At 38.9% G+C, this 18,935-nt stretch overlaps 1 protein-coding gene across 3 annotated transcripts in view; it reads left to right on the forward strand.

Annotated features, from left to right (window-relative positions):
- The window catches only part of Lrrk2 (leucine rich repeat kinase 2), a 136,873-nt gene that overhangs the window by 109,642 nt on the left and 8,296 nt on the right, over positions 1-18,935 (forward strand). For all 3 annotated transcript variants that reach the window (XM_076911930.1, XM_034517385.2, XM_076911929.1), the window contains exons 42-47: positions 8,227-8,397; positions 9,606-9,706; positions 13,325-13,519; positions 14,714-14,907; positions 16,316-16,388; positions 17,414-17,598. In XM_076911930.1, the coding sequence (XP_076768045.1) occupies positions 8,227-8,397; positions 9,606-9,706; positions 13,325-13,519; positions 14,714-14,907; positions 16,316-16,388; positions 17,414-17,598 (919 nt within the window). The remainder of the gene's footprint in view (positions 1-8,226; positions 8,398-9,605; positions 9,707-13,324; positions 13,520-14,713; positions 14,908-16,315; positions 16,389-17,413; positions 17,599-18,935) is intronic.

Consider the following 18,935-nt stretch of genomic DNA (forward strand, 5'->3'; position numbering starts at 1 on the left):
TCTCATACTTCTCATGTGAGGTCCCGAAGAGACCTGGAATGTGAACGATGTGAGGCCAGGACGGCTCCTAGGTGTGGCTGAGAAGGGTTTTCTTGTAGATATGAGAGAGAACACAGCTAGAGATTCTAGAGAGCTCAGAATGCACATGGACAGCAGAAAAGACTCAGCTATGAGAGGCGAGAGAGGAGAGTGAGGAGCAAGAGAGGAGACAGAGAGAAGAGGAGAAAGGGGCCAATGGAACCAAGAGAAAGCATAGGAACCAAGAAGCCAAGAGAACTCATGGCCAAAATAGCTGAGTTATATTGGAATCAGAAGCTGAGAGAAGGGAAGGGAAGCCCAGGCCCTGAGCTGGAGAGGTTTAGGGTAGAAGGCAGGGTTACCAGTGCTGGGAGGAGCCACGGGTACTGGGGGAGACTTGTCCTGGGTCTCTTTGGGACCTCACAGCTCATATGATGTTAAGATGGACTGGCCCACTTAACAGGGGCTCACAGTTCTTTCTTTTATTTCTCTTGAGATGGATACCTATCACTGAAGCTGTGTTCACTTATGCGACAGTGGTTAGCTCTGGGTTCTAGCATGTGCTTGCTTCTGGCCTTGAGTTCTACTGCCTCACCAACCGATCACTGGGCAGTCAACAGCCGACAGCAGCTGGACATGCTTCACAGATGGAGCCTTTTAATTTTGGTGTCTGACTTCCTGGTTTTGATTAAGCCAGCCTAAAACTTTATCGCCACTCAACTCCTGGACAACCACAGACTCCCGAGAGCCCTTATAATCCACACTGATGACTTTTAGTGACATAAATATGGAAGGAACTCTCAACAAAAGAAACCGACCTCTTCTGTTTTCTGCTACTCTCTGCTCTGCAAGGACATTCATATGGTGTGGGTCCATTTCTTGCTATACCCCAAAACTTCCATTTGTTATTACTTTTATTACGATTATTATCACTAAAGGACCTCTAGTTAGCCCTAAACTCTGACCCAAATTTGAAAAAAAAAAACAACATATATCACAATTGCTACCGAAATTTGACTTTTTCTTCCCCAAATCAACAATCTTGTGAAGAGAAAAGTTTCTTCCCACGTGATTTTATTTTGTTGAAATTTCCCATTCATGTTATACCTTTTAATGTGGAAAGTATCGGTAAAAGAAAGAGAAACATGTATTCCCAACAAACGTTTTATATTTGTGAGTGCATTTAATAGTAATTCTGAGAACAGTAGTTCACCCTGGGTGTTCATGTATGTGGGATAGCCATGCCTCTACAGGACTGTGAGGAGTACATACCTTTTCAGGGCCTGAGCCATGAGTAGGACTAATGCTTAACCATTTCCAGGTCTGATTCCATATAAGCCCCAATGTTATTTCTCCTACAATCCAGGGAGTGAGATCCGAGGGGATGCTAAAAATGACTACAGGTCAGACAAGATGCAAACCCAGGCAGCCCAGGAGCAGGAGCACCCCCAGCCCAGCATGAGTTCATCCCAAGGTCAAAGAGAGAAACAGCTCACTTACTGACAGGGACAGCATTGCCATGTGACATTGTCTACTTTGGGAAGAGTAAATATGAGACAGTTGGTTCCACCCTTGACTCCACCATGGGTTTCCTGTTGAGAGTGACAATTAATTCTGTGTTCCATGACAACTGCAGGATTGACGGAAGTCAATAGTTAATACATGACTGATGGCATCAAGTCTGTCAACATCTATACAAATGAAACAGTCACTGGGCAAATGAAATGTTCCCTAGCTATTCACTGTTATATGGTAAGGACAAGGTTCAACTTATATGACTTTGCAAGGTCACCAGAAACTCATTGGGAGTTTTAAGAAACATCTCAACAATTTCATAGCGTAGGTACTCCTAAAGAGACAAATGGCATTATGTTACTATACTGGGATCACGTGACTCAAGATATTGACTCTGGAAAGGGAAACATAAAGATGAAAAGCATTTTCATAAATAGTCCTTTTTTTATTATTTTATATTTGTGACTTTCTTTCTTTTTTCCTTTTTTTCTTTTTTCCATGATTTTCTTAGCCTCTCTACCTCTCTTTTTTCCTCCCTCTCTTCGTCTACCCTCTTTCTCCTTCATTTCCCCTCCAGTTTCTCTTTACTTCTTTCTTTGCTGAGAGAGGCTCTCGTATCTTGTAGCACAAGCTGGATGGAAACTCTGTCTAGACTTGAGGATGATCTTGAACTGAGGCTCCGGCTCAAATCTCCAGTGCAGGGATTACAGTTGTGCATAGTACTGGAGATAAAATCCAGGGCTTTATGAGTGTTATGCTAACAGTCTGAAATTTAATCTATATCCCTTGCCTGATTATCATCATCAATAATTGTAAAAACTTCCAAAGTACAGCTCTGACTGAATTGGTACTTGATGAAAACGTTCAGGTGACTCTAAACAGCATCCCAAGTCTCCTCTTGATTTATGAGTCTGTGGCTGAAAGTTATATCAGAGAATTTACAAGAAAACAAACACAAAAGAGAGTATCTAGTAGCAGACAATTTGATACATAGAAGAGTGATTTAATACATATCCAACGAGTGTGCTGATGAATAATAACAACTTGGCAATAGTTTAAACAGCTACCCAAACCCCTTTTAAATTCTAAGAATGTAAGCATAATGATGGTTAGTGAATTAGCTATGTAGGTAGCTTGTAGTTTTAAGGACTTTTGACTTTGATTGTGTCTGTGGATTTAAGAAAGCACATGACAACAGGGGCCAGGGAGAGGGATCAGTGGGCTCGGATGCTTGTCACCAAACACGAAGACCCAAACTGATTCCTGGAACTCATATGGTGGACATAGAGACCTGTCTCCTGCAAGTTGTCCTCTGGCCTCCACACACAAACCTTGGCATGTGCCTGTATTTCCCAAACACAAATGAATAATGTAAACCCCAAAAAGAAGAAGAAGCCGTAGCAAGTTTTGTGCTATTTGTAAATCTGTTAACTGGTGATAAGCGTATAGGCCAAATGAAATGTTTCAGAAAGTATCTGAAGAAAGCTATTTGAGTATTAGCAATAGAGCTACTGTGATGTTTTAAACATCATGCCATAGTATGTATAGTTTGTTAGTACTGTGTTTAGAGCTCCAAATTGCATCACATTTTGTTAGCTCAGTGTATTACTATGGTATTACAGTGATACACATGTGGAAGTTAGCTTTTGTTCCTTGTGATAAAATTCCTCAGAAAATCTGTGTCAAGGAAGATGTGTTTTGTCTCCCAGTTGTGGGACTGTCACTGCCTCTGTTGTCTTAGGATGAGGTTAAGCAAAACACATATGGGTGCATGCGGCAGAGGAGTGCTTGCTCACTTTCATGGAAGCCAGGAAGCAGGGAGGTTTGGGAGGAAGAGAGATTGGATTAGGACAAACAGTTAGTGACTGACTTTCTCCAGTCATGCCCCACCTGTGGGTTCCACCAGTTTTCAACAGTAAGTTCTATCAATGCCTTAATCTCTCAATGAGCTAGGAGCCCTCCTGATCCATTTACTTCTAAACACTGCTGCATTGAGGAGCAGGTTTTCCACTCATGAATTTTTGAGAGACAATATATAGCCAAACAATAACAATAGAAAAATATCATTGTCTTAAAGAAATGCATAATATATTTAGAAATATGTATCTATAATTTAGCATCTCCAAAACTTATTGTTTTAAATATCTCTCTCTCCTCTCTCCTCTCTCTCTCTCTCTCTCTCTCTCTCTCTCTCTCTCTCCCTCCCTCCCTCCCTCCCTCCCTCTCTCTCTCTCTCTCTCTCTCTCTCTCTCTCTCTCTCTATATATATATATATATATATATATATATATATATAAAATCAAAGGCAGTGCTTCTTAAACTTTCTCTATTCATGACCACTTACCACTTTATGTTCTAGAGATATTTATGTGACACAGGATCTATAGGCACATAAAAGAGTTATACAAATCAAACATGTATTGATAATAAATAATAAACAATTAAAAATTTAAACAATCATTTAGTAAGCATATAATCTTATAATTCATTGCAGATGACAGCTCACTTGCATACCAATGTGATGAATATGTGCTTGTCTAACACAAACAAGTTCAAAGATACTTTGTACAGGCTGAAGAATGGAGGTAGAACATATGATGTCTTGTCTTTCTTCAAATAAGCCATTAATCTTTCAGAAGAGTGGGAGCCATTGCATGTATTACATAACAGTACGACTCATAGCATATTGTAGTGTTGAATGGAGCAGGTTTTTAAGGCACTAGCTCATGCTAGCATTGTGTGCCATGTGCAGGGAGACATGCATGTTGTCTGTTGAGAATAAGGGCTGTAAAGCTCCACACTGCAACACAAGCACTTGCAGAAACACAGGCAGCTTCATTTTGCTTTTGAAAGCAGTTTTGCTCATTGCAAGCTCAGAAATCTTTTACTGAAAACTGCCAAGATGGCTGCTTCAGCAAAGTGTTTGCCACACAACCATGAGGACCTGAGCTTAGATGTTTGATTGCACACCTAATAAAGTTGGGTGTGCTTGTACACACCTGTGATCTCAGGACCAGAGTGGCAGAGACAGAAGTATCCCTGGGAATTTCTGGTTTCAGAAAACAAAACAGAAAACAAAATGTGAAGGATACCACACATAGACCACTGGTGTTCATAAACACGCACACGTGCATGCATATGTACAAACACAGAACTCTTTGCCTGTTTTCAGACTTTCCATGACCTTCACCTCTAGTGACACAAACCCACATGGGGTTGTGGCCCACAGAAGTTTTGGCTACAAGGGTCAGATTTTAGCCATTAGGAAAGTAGTAACTGTCATGTATATTTGGTGTACTCTTTACTCCTCATGGGATTGCAGCCGACTGAAGAACTACTGAGCCTTCCATTCAGCATCTTAGAACTGTCCCTTGAAGGCTGTGGACTCCTACACTGTGGTATTCCCCCGTCAGTATATTCTCATTACTATAAGATTCATGTATGTTACTAAAAATCTGCAAGTGTAAAAGAGAAAAGGGAATGTATGCCATAACCATGTTGGCGTGGTCCTTTCTAGACATCCTGTGTTCCCTATCAACATTTAAGCCTGAAGAAAAGGGAAAGAACAGTCCAGCTGCAGTCCCATCTACCTTCCACACAGATACACAGATTCAGTGATCAAAACAATTACTTTATTTCCTTCCTTCCTTTTTTCTCTTTCTCCTTCTTCTTCTCCTCCTTCTTTTTTTCTTTCTTCTTTCTCCTTCTCCTTCTTCTCCCCTTCTCGCCTTCTCTCCCTTCTCCCACTTCTCATTCTTCCTTCTCCTCCTTTTTTCCCCCTTTTTCTCCTCCTCCTTTTCTTCCTCCCCTTCCTCCCCTTCCTCTTCTTCCTCCTCTTCCTTCTCCTTCTCCTTCTCCTTCTCCTTCTCCTTCTCCTTCTCCTTCTCCTTCTCCTTCTCCTTCTCCTTCTCCTTCTCCTTCTCCTTCTCCTTCTCCTTCTCCTTCTCCTTCTCCTTCTCCTTCTCCTTCTCCTTCTCCTTCTCCTTCTCCTTCTCTTTCGGAGTCAGAAGTTTCAGACAACTTGTTGCTATCACCAGATATACTCACATGACCTTCCCTAGAAGGAGGCTATTCATATCATAACACCATTATCGGAGTCAAGAAAATTAGTTTAATTTTCTACTTATTTGCTAACTGGTCACCCGACATTATATTCCACATTTTCTCTTCACTTTGCTAAAGAATTTCATTTAAAAATGATTTTTAATTTGCTACAAAATTCTTATTATTGAACAATTTTTTATTTAAAGTTACATTTATTTAGATTGTTAATATCCTTTGCCATTATCAACAACCTTGGCATTCATTTTATCCTAACAAATTGAAAGCTATTAATCTTCCTCATGGAGTAAAAGGTTGAATCTTCTTTTAAAGAATTCAGAAGCTTGGGAGATGGGTCTGTGTGCTTGCTGCAGAAGCACAGATCTGAGATTGGATTTCCAGGGCCCATGTAGAAGTGAGTGGTGACAAGAGTCATCTCTAGCTCTAGTGTTGGAGAGATACACCCAGCTGAAATCACAAGCTCAATGGGAGACCCTGGGTCAAAGCCAGTGGAAGGGCATTAAAAGAAGATATCCAGAATCCTCTCTCTCTCTCTCTCTCTCTCTCTCTCTCTCTCTCTCTCTCTCTCTCTCTCTCTCACACACACACACACACACACACACACACACACACACACCGAATTTTGGGCATAACCCTGAAATGATTTTGATTCGTCTTAATGAATAGGCTAAATAATTGATTTGCGGTATCAAAGATAAAAACTAAGATAAAAGCATCTCTTGCACTCTGCAAGCTGGGCAAGTACTCTGTTCCTAGACCTCAGCTGTCTGTTTGTTTTAAGAAAAAAAAAAAAAACAGTAGGTTTTAATTTCATTGGGTAGAATGGAATTCTAAGTTCTGGATCTAATGAAACCACTGGAATTTTAGACGAGTTAGTGACTTTGAGTCTATAAAATGTTCTCCTCTTTTTATAAACCTCTTTGCTGGTAACAGTTGCATAAAACAAAGAGAAAATTGATAAAGGCTTTTTGTTTTCCTGTGAGTTTTTATATATTTGATTGTTAGTTGTAGCCAGGCAGGACTCACAATGGAAGGATAAGGACACCAACCCATCCATGGAGCCTTCAAACCAAAATCTGTCCTGCCTACAAAAAATGCAGGGGCAAAGATGGAGCAGATACTGAGGGAATGTGCAAACAATGACTGGCCCATCTTGAGACCATCCCATGGTCAAGAACCGATCCCTAACACTATCAAGGATATTCTGCAGGCAGTAGCCTAGCACGACTGTCTTCTGAGAGGCTCCACCCAGTGGGTGACCAAAACAGATGCAGACACTCACAGCCAAACATTAGACAAAGCTTAGGGAATCTTGTGGGATAGCTGGGGCAAGGACTGAAGGATCCAGAAGGTATAGGGACTCTGTGGGAGGACCAACAGTGTCAACTAACATGGACCCTTTTGGGATCCTGAGGACTGAACCACCAACTGAGGAACATGCTTAGGATGGACCTAGGCCCCCTGCACATGTGTGATGGATGTGCATGTGGCAGGTGTGCAGCTTGGTCTTCATGTGGGTGTGTCTGTGTCACCCTCCAATTCCCACAACTGGAGCAAGGTGTGTCTCTGCCTATGAGTCCTGTTCCCCTAGCTGGGCTGCCTTTTCTGGCTTCAGTGGGGAAGGATGTGCCTAGTCTTGCAGAGACTTGATGTACCAGGGTGGGTTGGTGCTCAGGGTGTGGATCCCCCTTCTCAGAGGAAAAGGGAAGGGGGTATGGGGGTAGGAGCTACATGAAGGGGGTACTGGGAGGAAAGGGGTTTTGTGTATAGTTTTGCTCTACCTGCCTTTGTTCCAAGAAGTGGCTGTGCTACTAGCACACACCCAGCTTCCTATGGATAAAAGACACAGACACAGTTGTGCAATTTCAACTTGCCTTCTTGGCACAATTGTTGGGTGCTACTATCTCCCACCTGGAAAATGTGCTCTTATCATTACTCTTAGCTTCCTACCTTCCACCTGCCCTAACTTAGCTCTGATTACCCATGAATAGAAACAGCCACAGCCCACTGCACTTCCCGAGACCTCACATGGTTGCCTGGTTCTCCTCTCTCCAAAGCATGGGGAACTCAGTTCTCCTTCTTTGTGTCTCCCTGTCTGCCTCTAGGGACCTGAAAATCCCACCTATCCCTTCCACCTAGAAAATTGGCTCATGGCTTTCTTTATTCACAGATCAAGAACTATTTGGGGAACAGGACCACTTAGCATCAGAACCACTCCCTACAGAGGGGTGAGGTTCTGTGATCAGGATGTAAAGTAAATAAATAAATTAATGGAAATTAAAAAAACCCAATAAAATTGATACATTGTACCTGTAATTTAGTCTCTACTTAATAATTTATTTTTCAGTGTTTATCAATATTATTCTTCAGTATCATCTTTTAAGACTAAGATATCATAGTAGGAATGTAAGGTTTTATAGTAAAGATCAAATGATCTGTCATTTAAGATCATCAGTGACATGGTGCCTGAGACAGGCTTGCTAACTGCTCACTGGCTGGTTCCAGGTATCTTACTGCAGCAATGATAATGGCCTGACTTAGACCCCATCCATCTTGGGGGTTTCTTAGCAGTTGGCCTACATGTGGGTCCTGGTGTGTGCTATATTTATTGCTGTATCTGTTTTCTTTCAGGGTTCCGGGCACCTGAAGTTGCCAGAGGAAATGTCATTTATAACCAGCAGGCCGATGTTTATTCTTTCGGCTTACTACTTCACGATATTTGGACAACTGGGAGTAGGATCGTGGAGGGTTTGAGGTTCCCGAATGAGTTTGATGAGTTAGCCATACAAGGGAAATTGCCAGGTAAGTTCTGTTTTTATCTACATGAAAGAGTTCTTTTCTTAATGTCAGCATGGTCATTTGAAGTTTGATGACTTTGGCTAAACGGATAGATCTTCTTAAATTTCGTGATACAATAATAAAGATCATACAAAAAAATCCTAGCTATTTTATGCTTAATGAAATCCAAAGTTAGTATTGATATGTTTGGTATTACCTTGGGAGGACATTCTGGGGAAAGGGAAATTACCATGAGAATCAGGCTTCTGTTTGTTGTTCCTATGACAATTGCGGAATGGATTGTAGCCTAGGATGTTTTTTCATTTGCTTTGAGCAAAGTAATTCGTATTCATGAAGAAGCTTTTAATAATTTATAACATCCTTTGCTATAAATATTAATGGAAACTGGTAAATGAGTACTTAATGAGAGAAGCTTCATTTTGAACGGGTGATTCGTGGTTTCAAGGAATTTCATGACCTTTCATCTGTTCTTGACTATTATTTCATCTGCTAATACAGACTTATGAGCTATTGCTAATACTTCTGTCTCCCCTAAAATGTGCTTCTGAGAATGTATGAAGGGCTGCTATGGGCACCATGACATCAACTACCCTTTGGGGACCAACTCAGATGCCACTTAGCCATCTTCCTTATTGTTCCTGTTAGCTTTCCAGTATAAATGCCCTGGCATCTGTTGTATACCCATTGAAGAGTGGCATTTCTAGAGGAAATATTAAATGTACACAAACCAACTTCAGAGACGTGGCTCTGAATGCTTGCTCTCTTCGAGTATTAAAGTTGTTTCTGCAGAAGCTATTTATTATATGAGCAAAAGTGTTTTCAAAGTCTCTGTGCAAGTATCAAATAAAAATGTCATTATTACATTTGTTTAATTTTTATATTTCTTTTTATACCATTAAAAAGTCAGCAGATCTTTTGTTTGCTTTGGGGTGGTGTTGCTGAGATGATCTCATGTAGCCCAGGTTCATCTTAATCTTGCTATGTAGACCATCCTTCATTCTCCATCTACCTCCTAACTAAGGGAATTACAAGGATGAAACTCTTTTGTGACAGCTCTACTGAAGCTGAAGTCAACAAAACCAACTATGTCATAGCAAACTTAGAATTTTGGATCAGAGTTTCCACTGCATTTTTGAATTCATATATACTGAGAGTAAGCACATAACATTTGATTTGTTTAGTGTGCTGGAATGATCATCTTTATATTTCAGACCCAGTTAAGGAATATGGCTGTGCGCCATGGCCTATGGTTGAGAGGTTAATTACAAAGTGTTTAAAAGAAAATCCTCAAGAAAGACCCACTTCTGCCCAGGTACACTCATGCTAAAATTTTTTAATATTTTATATCAAATATCATGTTCTTTTGTATACTTATAAGCATGTGCATATAATTTTCAAACTATTCAAACACATAAATTAATATATACATATACAGAGTTAAATGTTATAATGGTTTATATACATTTCTAGAGTTAGTTATAAAATATGATTTTTATAATCTCTGTCATTCTAACACACACTGTAACCCCAAAACTCCAGGAGCCTCCATCATTGATGGTAAGTACATATATTCACATATTCCTTTGTGTATGTATCTATTAATGCTGATACATACAGATACACACATGTATGCCCTTTTTATGAGGTATCTTTTTATTACTGTACCCATTTGTCTACTCAATTATCTTCTTATAAATTGCATGCGAGAAAGACATTTTTCATATATGTTATTCTATCTTGGATATCTAGAGTAAAGATTTCTTTTTGATTTTATGTGGCTTCCTTTATCAGTTCTGTTAGCATTAGTTCTAGGCTCCATCCCACAGTTACCTGGCGACAACCAGGTATGCCTGGCTTACCATAAAAGGGGCTTTTTGCTCCCCTCCTTGCTTTCCTACTCTCTTACTTTCTCTGCCTCTTTTTTCTTTCTGATACCTTTCTCCCTCTCTCCCCTCCCCCCTCCCCCTCCTCTCTCCACATGTTTCTGGCTGACCTCTCCTCTTCCCCTTTTCCTCCCTCCCTCCCTCCCTCCCTCCCTCCCTCCCTCCCTCCCTCCCTCTCCGCCTCTCTCTGTCTTTCTGTCTGTCTCTACTCCCTTCCAAACTCTCCTTTTCATGCCCTAAATAAACTCTCTTCTATACTGTGCCCATTATATTGCTGGTACATCATGGGGAAGGGATGCCTCAGCTTGTGCCCACAGAGGTACCCCTCCCACCAGGTATGGTGATACCTGGCTCTACAAAATATATCCTGGCTTCTTTCTTTTACATAAAACACAACAGTTTCTCTTTGGGCATATTTATGAAAATAATGTCTTCATTTTAATAAGGACATGTTCAACATCTTTTGATGCTTGTTTCTTTTTAGGTCACATTTTAAGGGATCTTTTCCCACAGGGTTATAAAAACACTTAGTTTTTTGTTTTGCTTTGTTTTAATTAAAGTTTTAGCTTACTCCCATCTCCTAGGGACATGGCCTCTTTGTGAGGAACAAGGGATTTCCTAGTTCTTTCTAGTGAATCCCCTTGGCTTTTCCTTTTAGTCTGTCTCCACCCAGTTCCTTTGTCTCCATTGATTCATAGAACCTCTATCAGGGACCCAAAACTGCCACAGGAGGATGGGACTCAGGCAGGGGACCTTTAACTTTCTTCCACTCCTTCATTCTGCTATCTTCAGACTTATCCTTAGTCTTGTTACAGCTTGCCAGAGGTTACCTTTACTCCATTCTCGTTCTCACCCCTGTGCTCCAGGACTTGCCTTTTGGCACCAGGGTCCTTTAATTCTGTGCCTTGCTCACCATTTCTTTTTAAACTAGCTCCATTGTTTTGTGATTCCTCACAGATCTGCAGAACAGATCTAACGAGGGAACCTATACCCAGCATACTTGCCTGGAACTTGAGAACCCTGTAGACACCATAGTTGGCTAAACTCAGATTGGGCAACAGCAACCAGAGGATAGAATTCCTACCCAACAAAGATATCTACAGCAAGATATATCTCAAACATCTAGATGCTTAGATCCCAACACAAAAACAAATAAACAAACATGAACAACCAAAACAATATGCCTCCTCCAGAAACGAGCAATTATATTGTGTTAGGACCCAAGAAAAGCAGTTTAGTTTCAGTACAAGACAAGGATTTCAAAATAACAATTATAAATATGCAAAGAACCTTATGTAAGATATGGATAACTATCTCAATGAGCAATGTGAAACTGCCTACAATTGAATAAAACAATAAAATATTCAAGAAATGAACATAGAATTTTACAAAGAAATAGAATTTCTAAAGAAAACCCAAAGTGAAATAAAACTGAAAATGAAAAACTAAGGATGTCAAAATCCTCAAACAAGACTCATCAGTGGATTAAAAGATGTGGAAGAGAGAATTTCAGGTTTTGAAGACAAGATAAAAGAAATAGCTCACTCAAAGAAACTCTTAAATTAGAAAAGAAATCTGGTGCAAAACATACAGAAAATCAGGGACACTATGAAAGTATCAACTATAAATAATAGGTATAGAGAGATAAACCCAGGTCAAAGGCATAGAAAATATTTTTAACAAAATCACAGAAGACAATTTACCCAACCTAAAGAGGTACAAGAAGCATACAGAACACTAAAAGACAGGCCTAGAAAAACAACCCATAATACAAATTATCTAATATACCAAACAAAGAAAAGATATTTCAAGTTTCAAAGGAGAAAGACCAAATTATATTTGAAGTCAAATCTATTGGTATAATACCCGACTTTCTTAACAGAGACTCTGGAAGTTAGAAGGGCCTGAACAATTATTCTACAAGCTTTAAGAGAGTATAGATGCCAACCCAGGCTACTATACCCAGCAAAACTATCATTCAAAATTTCCAGAGAAAGGAAACATTTTATAGTAAGACTAAATGTAGCAATCCAGATTTACAGAAGACACTACAAAGAGTCAGCCTGAAGATAAGATTAACTATACCCAAAATGACACAGTGAATGAATAATCCCAGAACAGTTCGTCAAAAGTAGCACGGGGAGCCCACACTACCACCACAACATAATGAGGATTAATAAATACTGCTCTTGGCTACCTTTCAATATTGATAGCCTCAATTCCCCCAATAAAAAGACTCAAACTAACAGATTGGATTCAATGTATTATTAAAATTCATCCAATATTTTAAGTTAGTTTGTATCTAGAAGTCGGTGAAAAGTAATATCTTCTGACATAATATCTGAAAGGAAACTCTTGCTATACTTTAGGCTGGTGTGAACTTTTATAGATCACCATGAAAGTGGTTCTCTTGTTGTGATGTGTTGATTTTGAATTATGGTTAGACTTATAGAATTTGTCTTGGTACAGTGCAAGATGGATAATTCATCAGCTTATCTAAGCCAGGCATAGAGAGAATAAGGAACTCTCTTGAGGTTTTGTGTATTAGGAAGCTGGCCTGTTCTCTTTCTCACAACCTGGCTCTTGTTTTATTTGCTTATTATGCATTCAATGGTCCTCTGTTCTCTAGTGTTTAAACGGAAACTCAAATGCAGTTCTAGAGATGGTTTCTAAAAGGTTAAACAAATATAGATGTCACTTCCTTCAATTGATAGATGTACTTCATTTCTGGTATGAACTTTTATCTTTTTCTTTTCCCAATTGATGTGACTCTGAAATACAGAATTGAGTATATAAATTTGGTTCAGTTGACACTTTTGAACTTTCCATGTTGGTTCCAAGAAATACCATAGCTCACATACAAAGAGTATATATTGTGTTTGTTTTTATATATAATTTTATCTGTAATTTGATGATCTAGATTATCATGTCAAAGTTTAACTGAAAGCTATAGGTTGTGCTTGATACAGCTTTGGGACACATTTGATCCATGAGGAAGAAATGTTAACTTGAAGAATGCTGTTTTTGTCATTTTTAAACTTTCTCAGGTCTTTGACTTTTTGAATTCAGCTGAATTAATTTGCCTCATGAGACACATTTTAATACCCAAGGACATCACTGTTGAATGCATGGTTGCTACAAATCTCAATAGCAAGAATGCGACTCTCTGGTTGGGCTGTGGGAACACTGAAAAAGGACAGCTTTCCTTATTTGACTTAAACACAGAAAGATACAGCTATGAGGTAAATATGAATTCTTTTTAAATTAGAAATCTTTCAGAATACTTTAAAATATCATCAGTTAAAAACTACTTTGGAAGAAATCAAATAAGAGCCAGTGTAGAAATGTTTTAATTAACTTTCCTTTAGAACAAATAAATGCCTATGGAATTAGGTCATTTTGTTTTAACATCACCATTTATGTATATATATGTACACATGTACATATATACACATAAATGTATATATAGATGCGCATGTATATATTTGGTGTGTGTAGTATGTATGGTATGTAACAGCTATCTTCTTATGATTCATGGAGTGACAAGCTTAGCAGGAGGTAAAGGAAGACAACAGAAAAAGAATCTCAGAAAAAAGCTGTAATTTATGAGCAAGATGAGCTTCAGACTCTTCCCTCAAAGGCTCTGGAGTCTAACCAGAACTGTGAAATGTTCACATACAAAAAGTCAAATGTTAAAGTATCTACATTCAAGTGCCAGACTATCATCATATGTCCATACACAAAGGGTCAGGTTGTCATCAGGTGCCTGTACACAAAAACCAAACATTCACTGAATGTCCACACCAAAGGGCCATGTGGCCTTTGGGTGTCTGTCTCTATAATAGGAGTCAGGTGGTCATCAAAGGCTACATACTGTGGGTTAGAAAGTCCTCAAGTGTCTATATGTAAGATGAGACATTAATTCTCCAATGTCAGTTGGCTATTAGCCTTAGAATTGGGGCTGTGTAATCACACATTTCTGGGTCTGTTGGCAGCCAACACTCGAAGTAGGGGAGACATGAGGTAAAGAGTCTATATATGACTCCTACCAGATAGATCAACAAACTGTCAAATAGTTAATTTATAGAGTTAAAATGTAGCTTGATATTTTGACTATTGCCTTGAAATATTGTGCCAAAAATTATGCTCAAAGTGAACGAACCCTTTCATATGGTCTTGATGAAGTAAGAATTGGTTCTAAAAAACAAATGAATTTCGATCTTTAATTTCAGATTCAGGTATATTCTAAAATTATGTAGAAAAAAACTTTACCAGATATATTGTCTATTGTTGAAAACTGAATAAAATAGGCATTGATTGTAAAAGTAAGTGCACAAAGATAGTCATATTTAAGGATATTGATAACAGGATATTTTCATTATATACATGATCTTGTAAAATCATGTCTCCTAGATTTAACTTTCCTTTCTTTATAGGAAGTTACTGATAGTAGAATACTGTGTTTGGCTTTGGTGCATCTTGCTGCTGAGAAAGAGAGCTGGATTGTGTGTGGGACACAGTCTGGGGCTCTCCTGGTCATCAATGCTGAAGATGAGACAAAGAGACACACCCTAGAAAAGATGACTGATTCTGTTACTTGTTTGTATTGCAATTCCTTTGCTAAACAGAGGTACGGTTATCAGTTAATTGAAGGAGATTATAAAATTTTCAGGTGCTTTAATCATTTGCAAAATTATTACACCAGTAAGAGTTTCTTGACTTTTGCTGCTTGGTGTGGGCTTGCTCATTTTAAAGAGAATCATGAAGGACCACAATGATACTTGTGCCTTTTCTATATGAAGATATTAGCGGAGGCAGGTAAAAATATGTCAACTATTTCTCATGGGCAGCTGTAGTTATGCTATTACCTCCCCTCGATCAGCTTGCCTTGCTGTGTATGTGTGTGTGTGTGTGTGTGTGTGTGTGTGTGTGTGTAACTGATGCTGAATGTTTATTTTTTTCTTGAATGCAGACATCAATATAGCAGTAACTTGGTGATTCAATGGGATGCATTGAAACTGTAGTTACTGAACTACTGCTTTGCAAACTAATCTACATTGTTTATAAAATGTAAAAGTTGTTTTCTTTTTAAGTGCTTGTGAGCTGGCTCAGCAGATATTGAGCAGAGTTGCTCCCAACTCTGTAACCAGGAGTTCAATACCTGGGACTCACATGGTAGAAGAAGAGAACTGAGTGCCCCAAGTTGTTCTCTGTCTTCTGCACCCATACGATGGCTCCCGTGTACCCTACATCCCTCATGCTAAAATAAATTCTAATAAATTTTAAGCTGTTTATAGTTGATATAGGTTTAAAAAATCTATTAATTTTTTTATCATTTTTTGGGGATCCTATCCCAAAGAAATGTAAGTGCTTAGGCAATTATTCTATCATTGAGCTGTGTAGAGACCATTATCAGTATATCTAAATAGCAGAAGTTTAGGCATGAATCATAGATTGGGAAATGTATTTTGGAAGATAGGATAATTTCCATGAACAATTGGGATTATACTTTATATGCGTCTTTGTTTCAAGCCAATACTGGAAAAAGTAATGTAAAATGTGACTCTTGGGAACCTAAAATGTGAGCTGCACCATAAATGTCGGAGTTGAAACTATTTGGCTTAGTGCTGAAGAAAACTTTCACTGGGTTGAGTTACAAAGGCAAAGAGGATTTTATTTGATGCTATTGTAGGAAAAAGATATCAAACTCAATTTCACTGAAACAAAGATAGGAGAGCTTTAGGCACAGGGACGGGTTACAGTTGTGGAGAATATTAAGGATATTGTGGACAGTAGCAGGGTGTTCTTGTGAATACGCTAAATGCCTTTCCTAATTGTCCCTTACTGAAGGTAGGTCCCTGTTTTTTCCCAGGGACTGGAAAATGGATACATAATCTCTGTACTTTCAGGAGGGGAGGCTGAAGGTATGGCCAGAGAGGCACCTGTCTCAAGTTTAGTCAAGATGAGAGAATTTAAAAGCCAGGTCACTCAAAAGCAATGTTATTTTGTAACAATTTTGGTATTTTTTTTCCTTTCAGCAAGCAAAGTAACTTTCTTTTGGTGGGAACTGCTGATGGTAACTTAATGATATTTGAAGATAAGACCATTAAGGTAAATGTTGAGTGCATCTTACATAAAAGTGTATTTTCATGAGTTTGTTTTACATATCTCTCCCCATATGTGATTATCAGATTCCTGATAAGAAGCGTCATATATTTCTCCTGTTATCTATTTATTGTTCCATACATTTAGCATATAATACAGCCTTGGAAATACTTGCTACTTGAGTCAATGCCTTATATGAATGAACTGAAGGTAACAAGATATGAAATCCTATTTGAGGTGATAGAAATGGAGATAATTCCATCTGTAGGAATGAAGAAGAAGCATTCCAGGAAGAAAAGACACTGAAGTTTGACTTCCTGGGTGGGCAGCTGGAGGCATAGCTCAGTGGAGAGTGCAGTGACCTTCAGGATGCCTTAGGTTCATTCCCCAGCCTGACTCCCTTTCCCTTCCTCATCTCTGTCCTCTCCCTCCTCGTGGAAACACTTCTTAAGTACTGAAGATAACATCTAACTTCCTGTAGTGACTCCTCTAGTCATTACAATATTTATTCCTCTTTCAATTCATCATGGTTCCATCTATTCAATCAGATTCCACTTCATGACACCAACATTTTTTAATCATCTAAAGCAATGGTTCTCAACTTAGGGATCGCAACCCCTTTGGGGTCACATATGGGATATCCTATATATCTTCTGTTTGACATCTCTGTGAGGTCTCTCTTCTCTGAAAGGAAGCAGAGCAGAGATGGAAGGACTGGGGGGAGAGAAGAGAGGGGAAGCTCCAATCAGGAAGTAAAATTAATTAATTAGTTAATTAATTAATGGGGAAAAAGAGTGAACTAGAAGCAACTCTGATGAATAGGATGTTTCCTGAATGGTCTTTACACAGGGAAGGGTTTGATGGGGAGGTTACAACCTGAATGACAGTTTAACTAAAGCCTGTCTTGGTAGAAATTTTGAAAAGTGTGTTTCAATTCAATGTCATTTAAAATAGAAAGCACTTCTGTAAAGTGGAATGTTACCCAGTATCACAGTGCATACATAGCCTGCCTGCTCTTTTACTCTCTGCAGTGTAAAGGAGCTGCCCCCTTGAAGACACTGCACATAGGCGATGTCAGTACGCCCCTGATGTGCCTGAGTGAGTCCCTGAATTCATCTGAAAGGCACATCACATGGGGAGGGTGTGGCACAAAGATCTTCTCCTTTTCCAATGATTTCACCATTCAGAAACTCATCGAGACAAGAACCAACCAGCTGTAAGCTATTTTCGTTCTATACAGCCAATTTACCATCTACTCATGCTTTTTCTCTTTAGAATTATATTAATGAACTACTCGCAGACCACACTGATACGAAATATTATTTGAAATGCAACATATGTCTCTTAAAAGATGAAACAACCTAAACAGAAAATTTAGCAAATTCTAGCCATCACCGTAGCATTAAAATATTATTTAATTATTGGTAAAATTAGAAAAATTTTAAAAGATTTATTTATTTTATTTATATGAGTACATGGTAGCTGTCTTCAGACACACCAGAAGAGAACATCAGATTCTATTAAAGATGGTTGTGAGCCACCATGTGGTTGCTGGGGATTGAACTCAGGACCTTTGGAACAACAGTCAGTGCTCTTAACTGCTGAGGCATCTCTCCAGCCTAAAATTAGAAATTTGTAATCAGGAGGCAATGATGTCTAGTTAACTGAAGCCGTGTAATTTTTATGTATTCAGTTATTTACAATGGTCTTAAGTATCAATTATAACAAAACAGATTTTTTAAGGATGATAATTTCTAGATTTAATAATTGGTTATCAAAATTACGACCAAGTTAGTGACACCAGTTTCAGACAAGAATGAAAATATATAGGCCTTGAGCTAGTATGTTGCTCAAATTTTCAAAATCTTTTATTTTTCATCTGTGCTTTGATAATTTTATACATGTATAAAGGACATTCTGATTGCTGTTACCTCACGATCTCAAGTCTCCCTCCCACCCTTAAGGAATTTTCTCTTCCCTACAATTTCCTGTAGAATATTCAACTCTGTGTGTCTCTCTGTGTCTGTGTCTGTGTCTGTGTCTGTGTCTGTGTCTGTGTCTGTGTCTGTGTCTGTGTCTGTGTCTGTGTCTGTGTCTGTGTCTGTGATCTCTGAGTTTAACCTAGGATCATCTGTGCAAGCACAGGGTTTTGAGAATAATTGACAGTTGAGCATTCAGTCCTAAACAAGACATTTCTGCCTCAGAGGTCATAGCAGCTCTGATTGCCTACAGTAGGCCTACCCAAGACTGGCCCCATCCCCTGAATTACTGAGGGGTCCATCTGTCCCCTACCCATTGAACTATGTACTACTGGTGGGTTTTTTGTTTTGTTTTGTTTTGTTTTGTTTTTGGTACACTGTCTACAGCTGATTTCCACTGAGTTGTCTGGTAGCCTCCAGTGAATGGGTTCCATTTTAATTGGATTTTCACCAAATCTACTTGTTCTTTTTGTTCTCCTCAGTATCAGGCAGTGTAGGCTGGAGGCAAAAGCAAGTCAGATATTGGCTTTGATGTGTATTGGTTTTATTAACTTGGACAATAACCTATCCGTAT

This window comes from Arvicanthis niloticus, chromosome 13 (assembly GCF_011762505.2).
Source record: "Arvicanthis niloticus isolate mArvNil1 chromosome 13, mArvNil1.pat.X, whole genome shotgun sequence".
Taxonomy (NCBI): Eukaryota; Metazoa; Chordata; class Mammalia; order Rodentia; family Muridae; genus Arvicanthis; species Arvicanthis niloticus.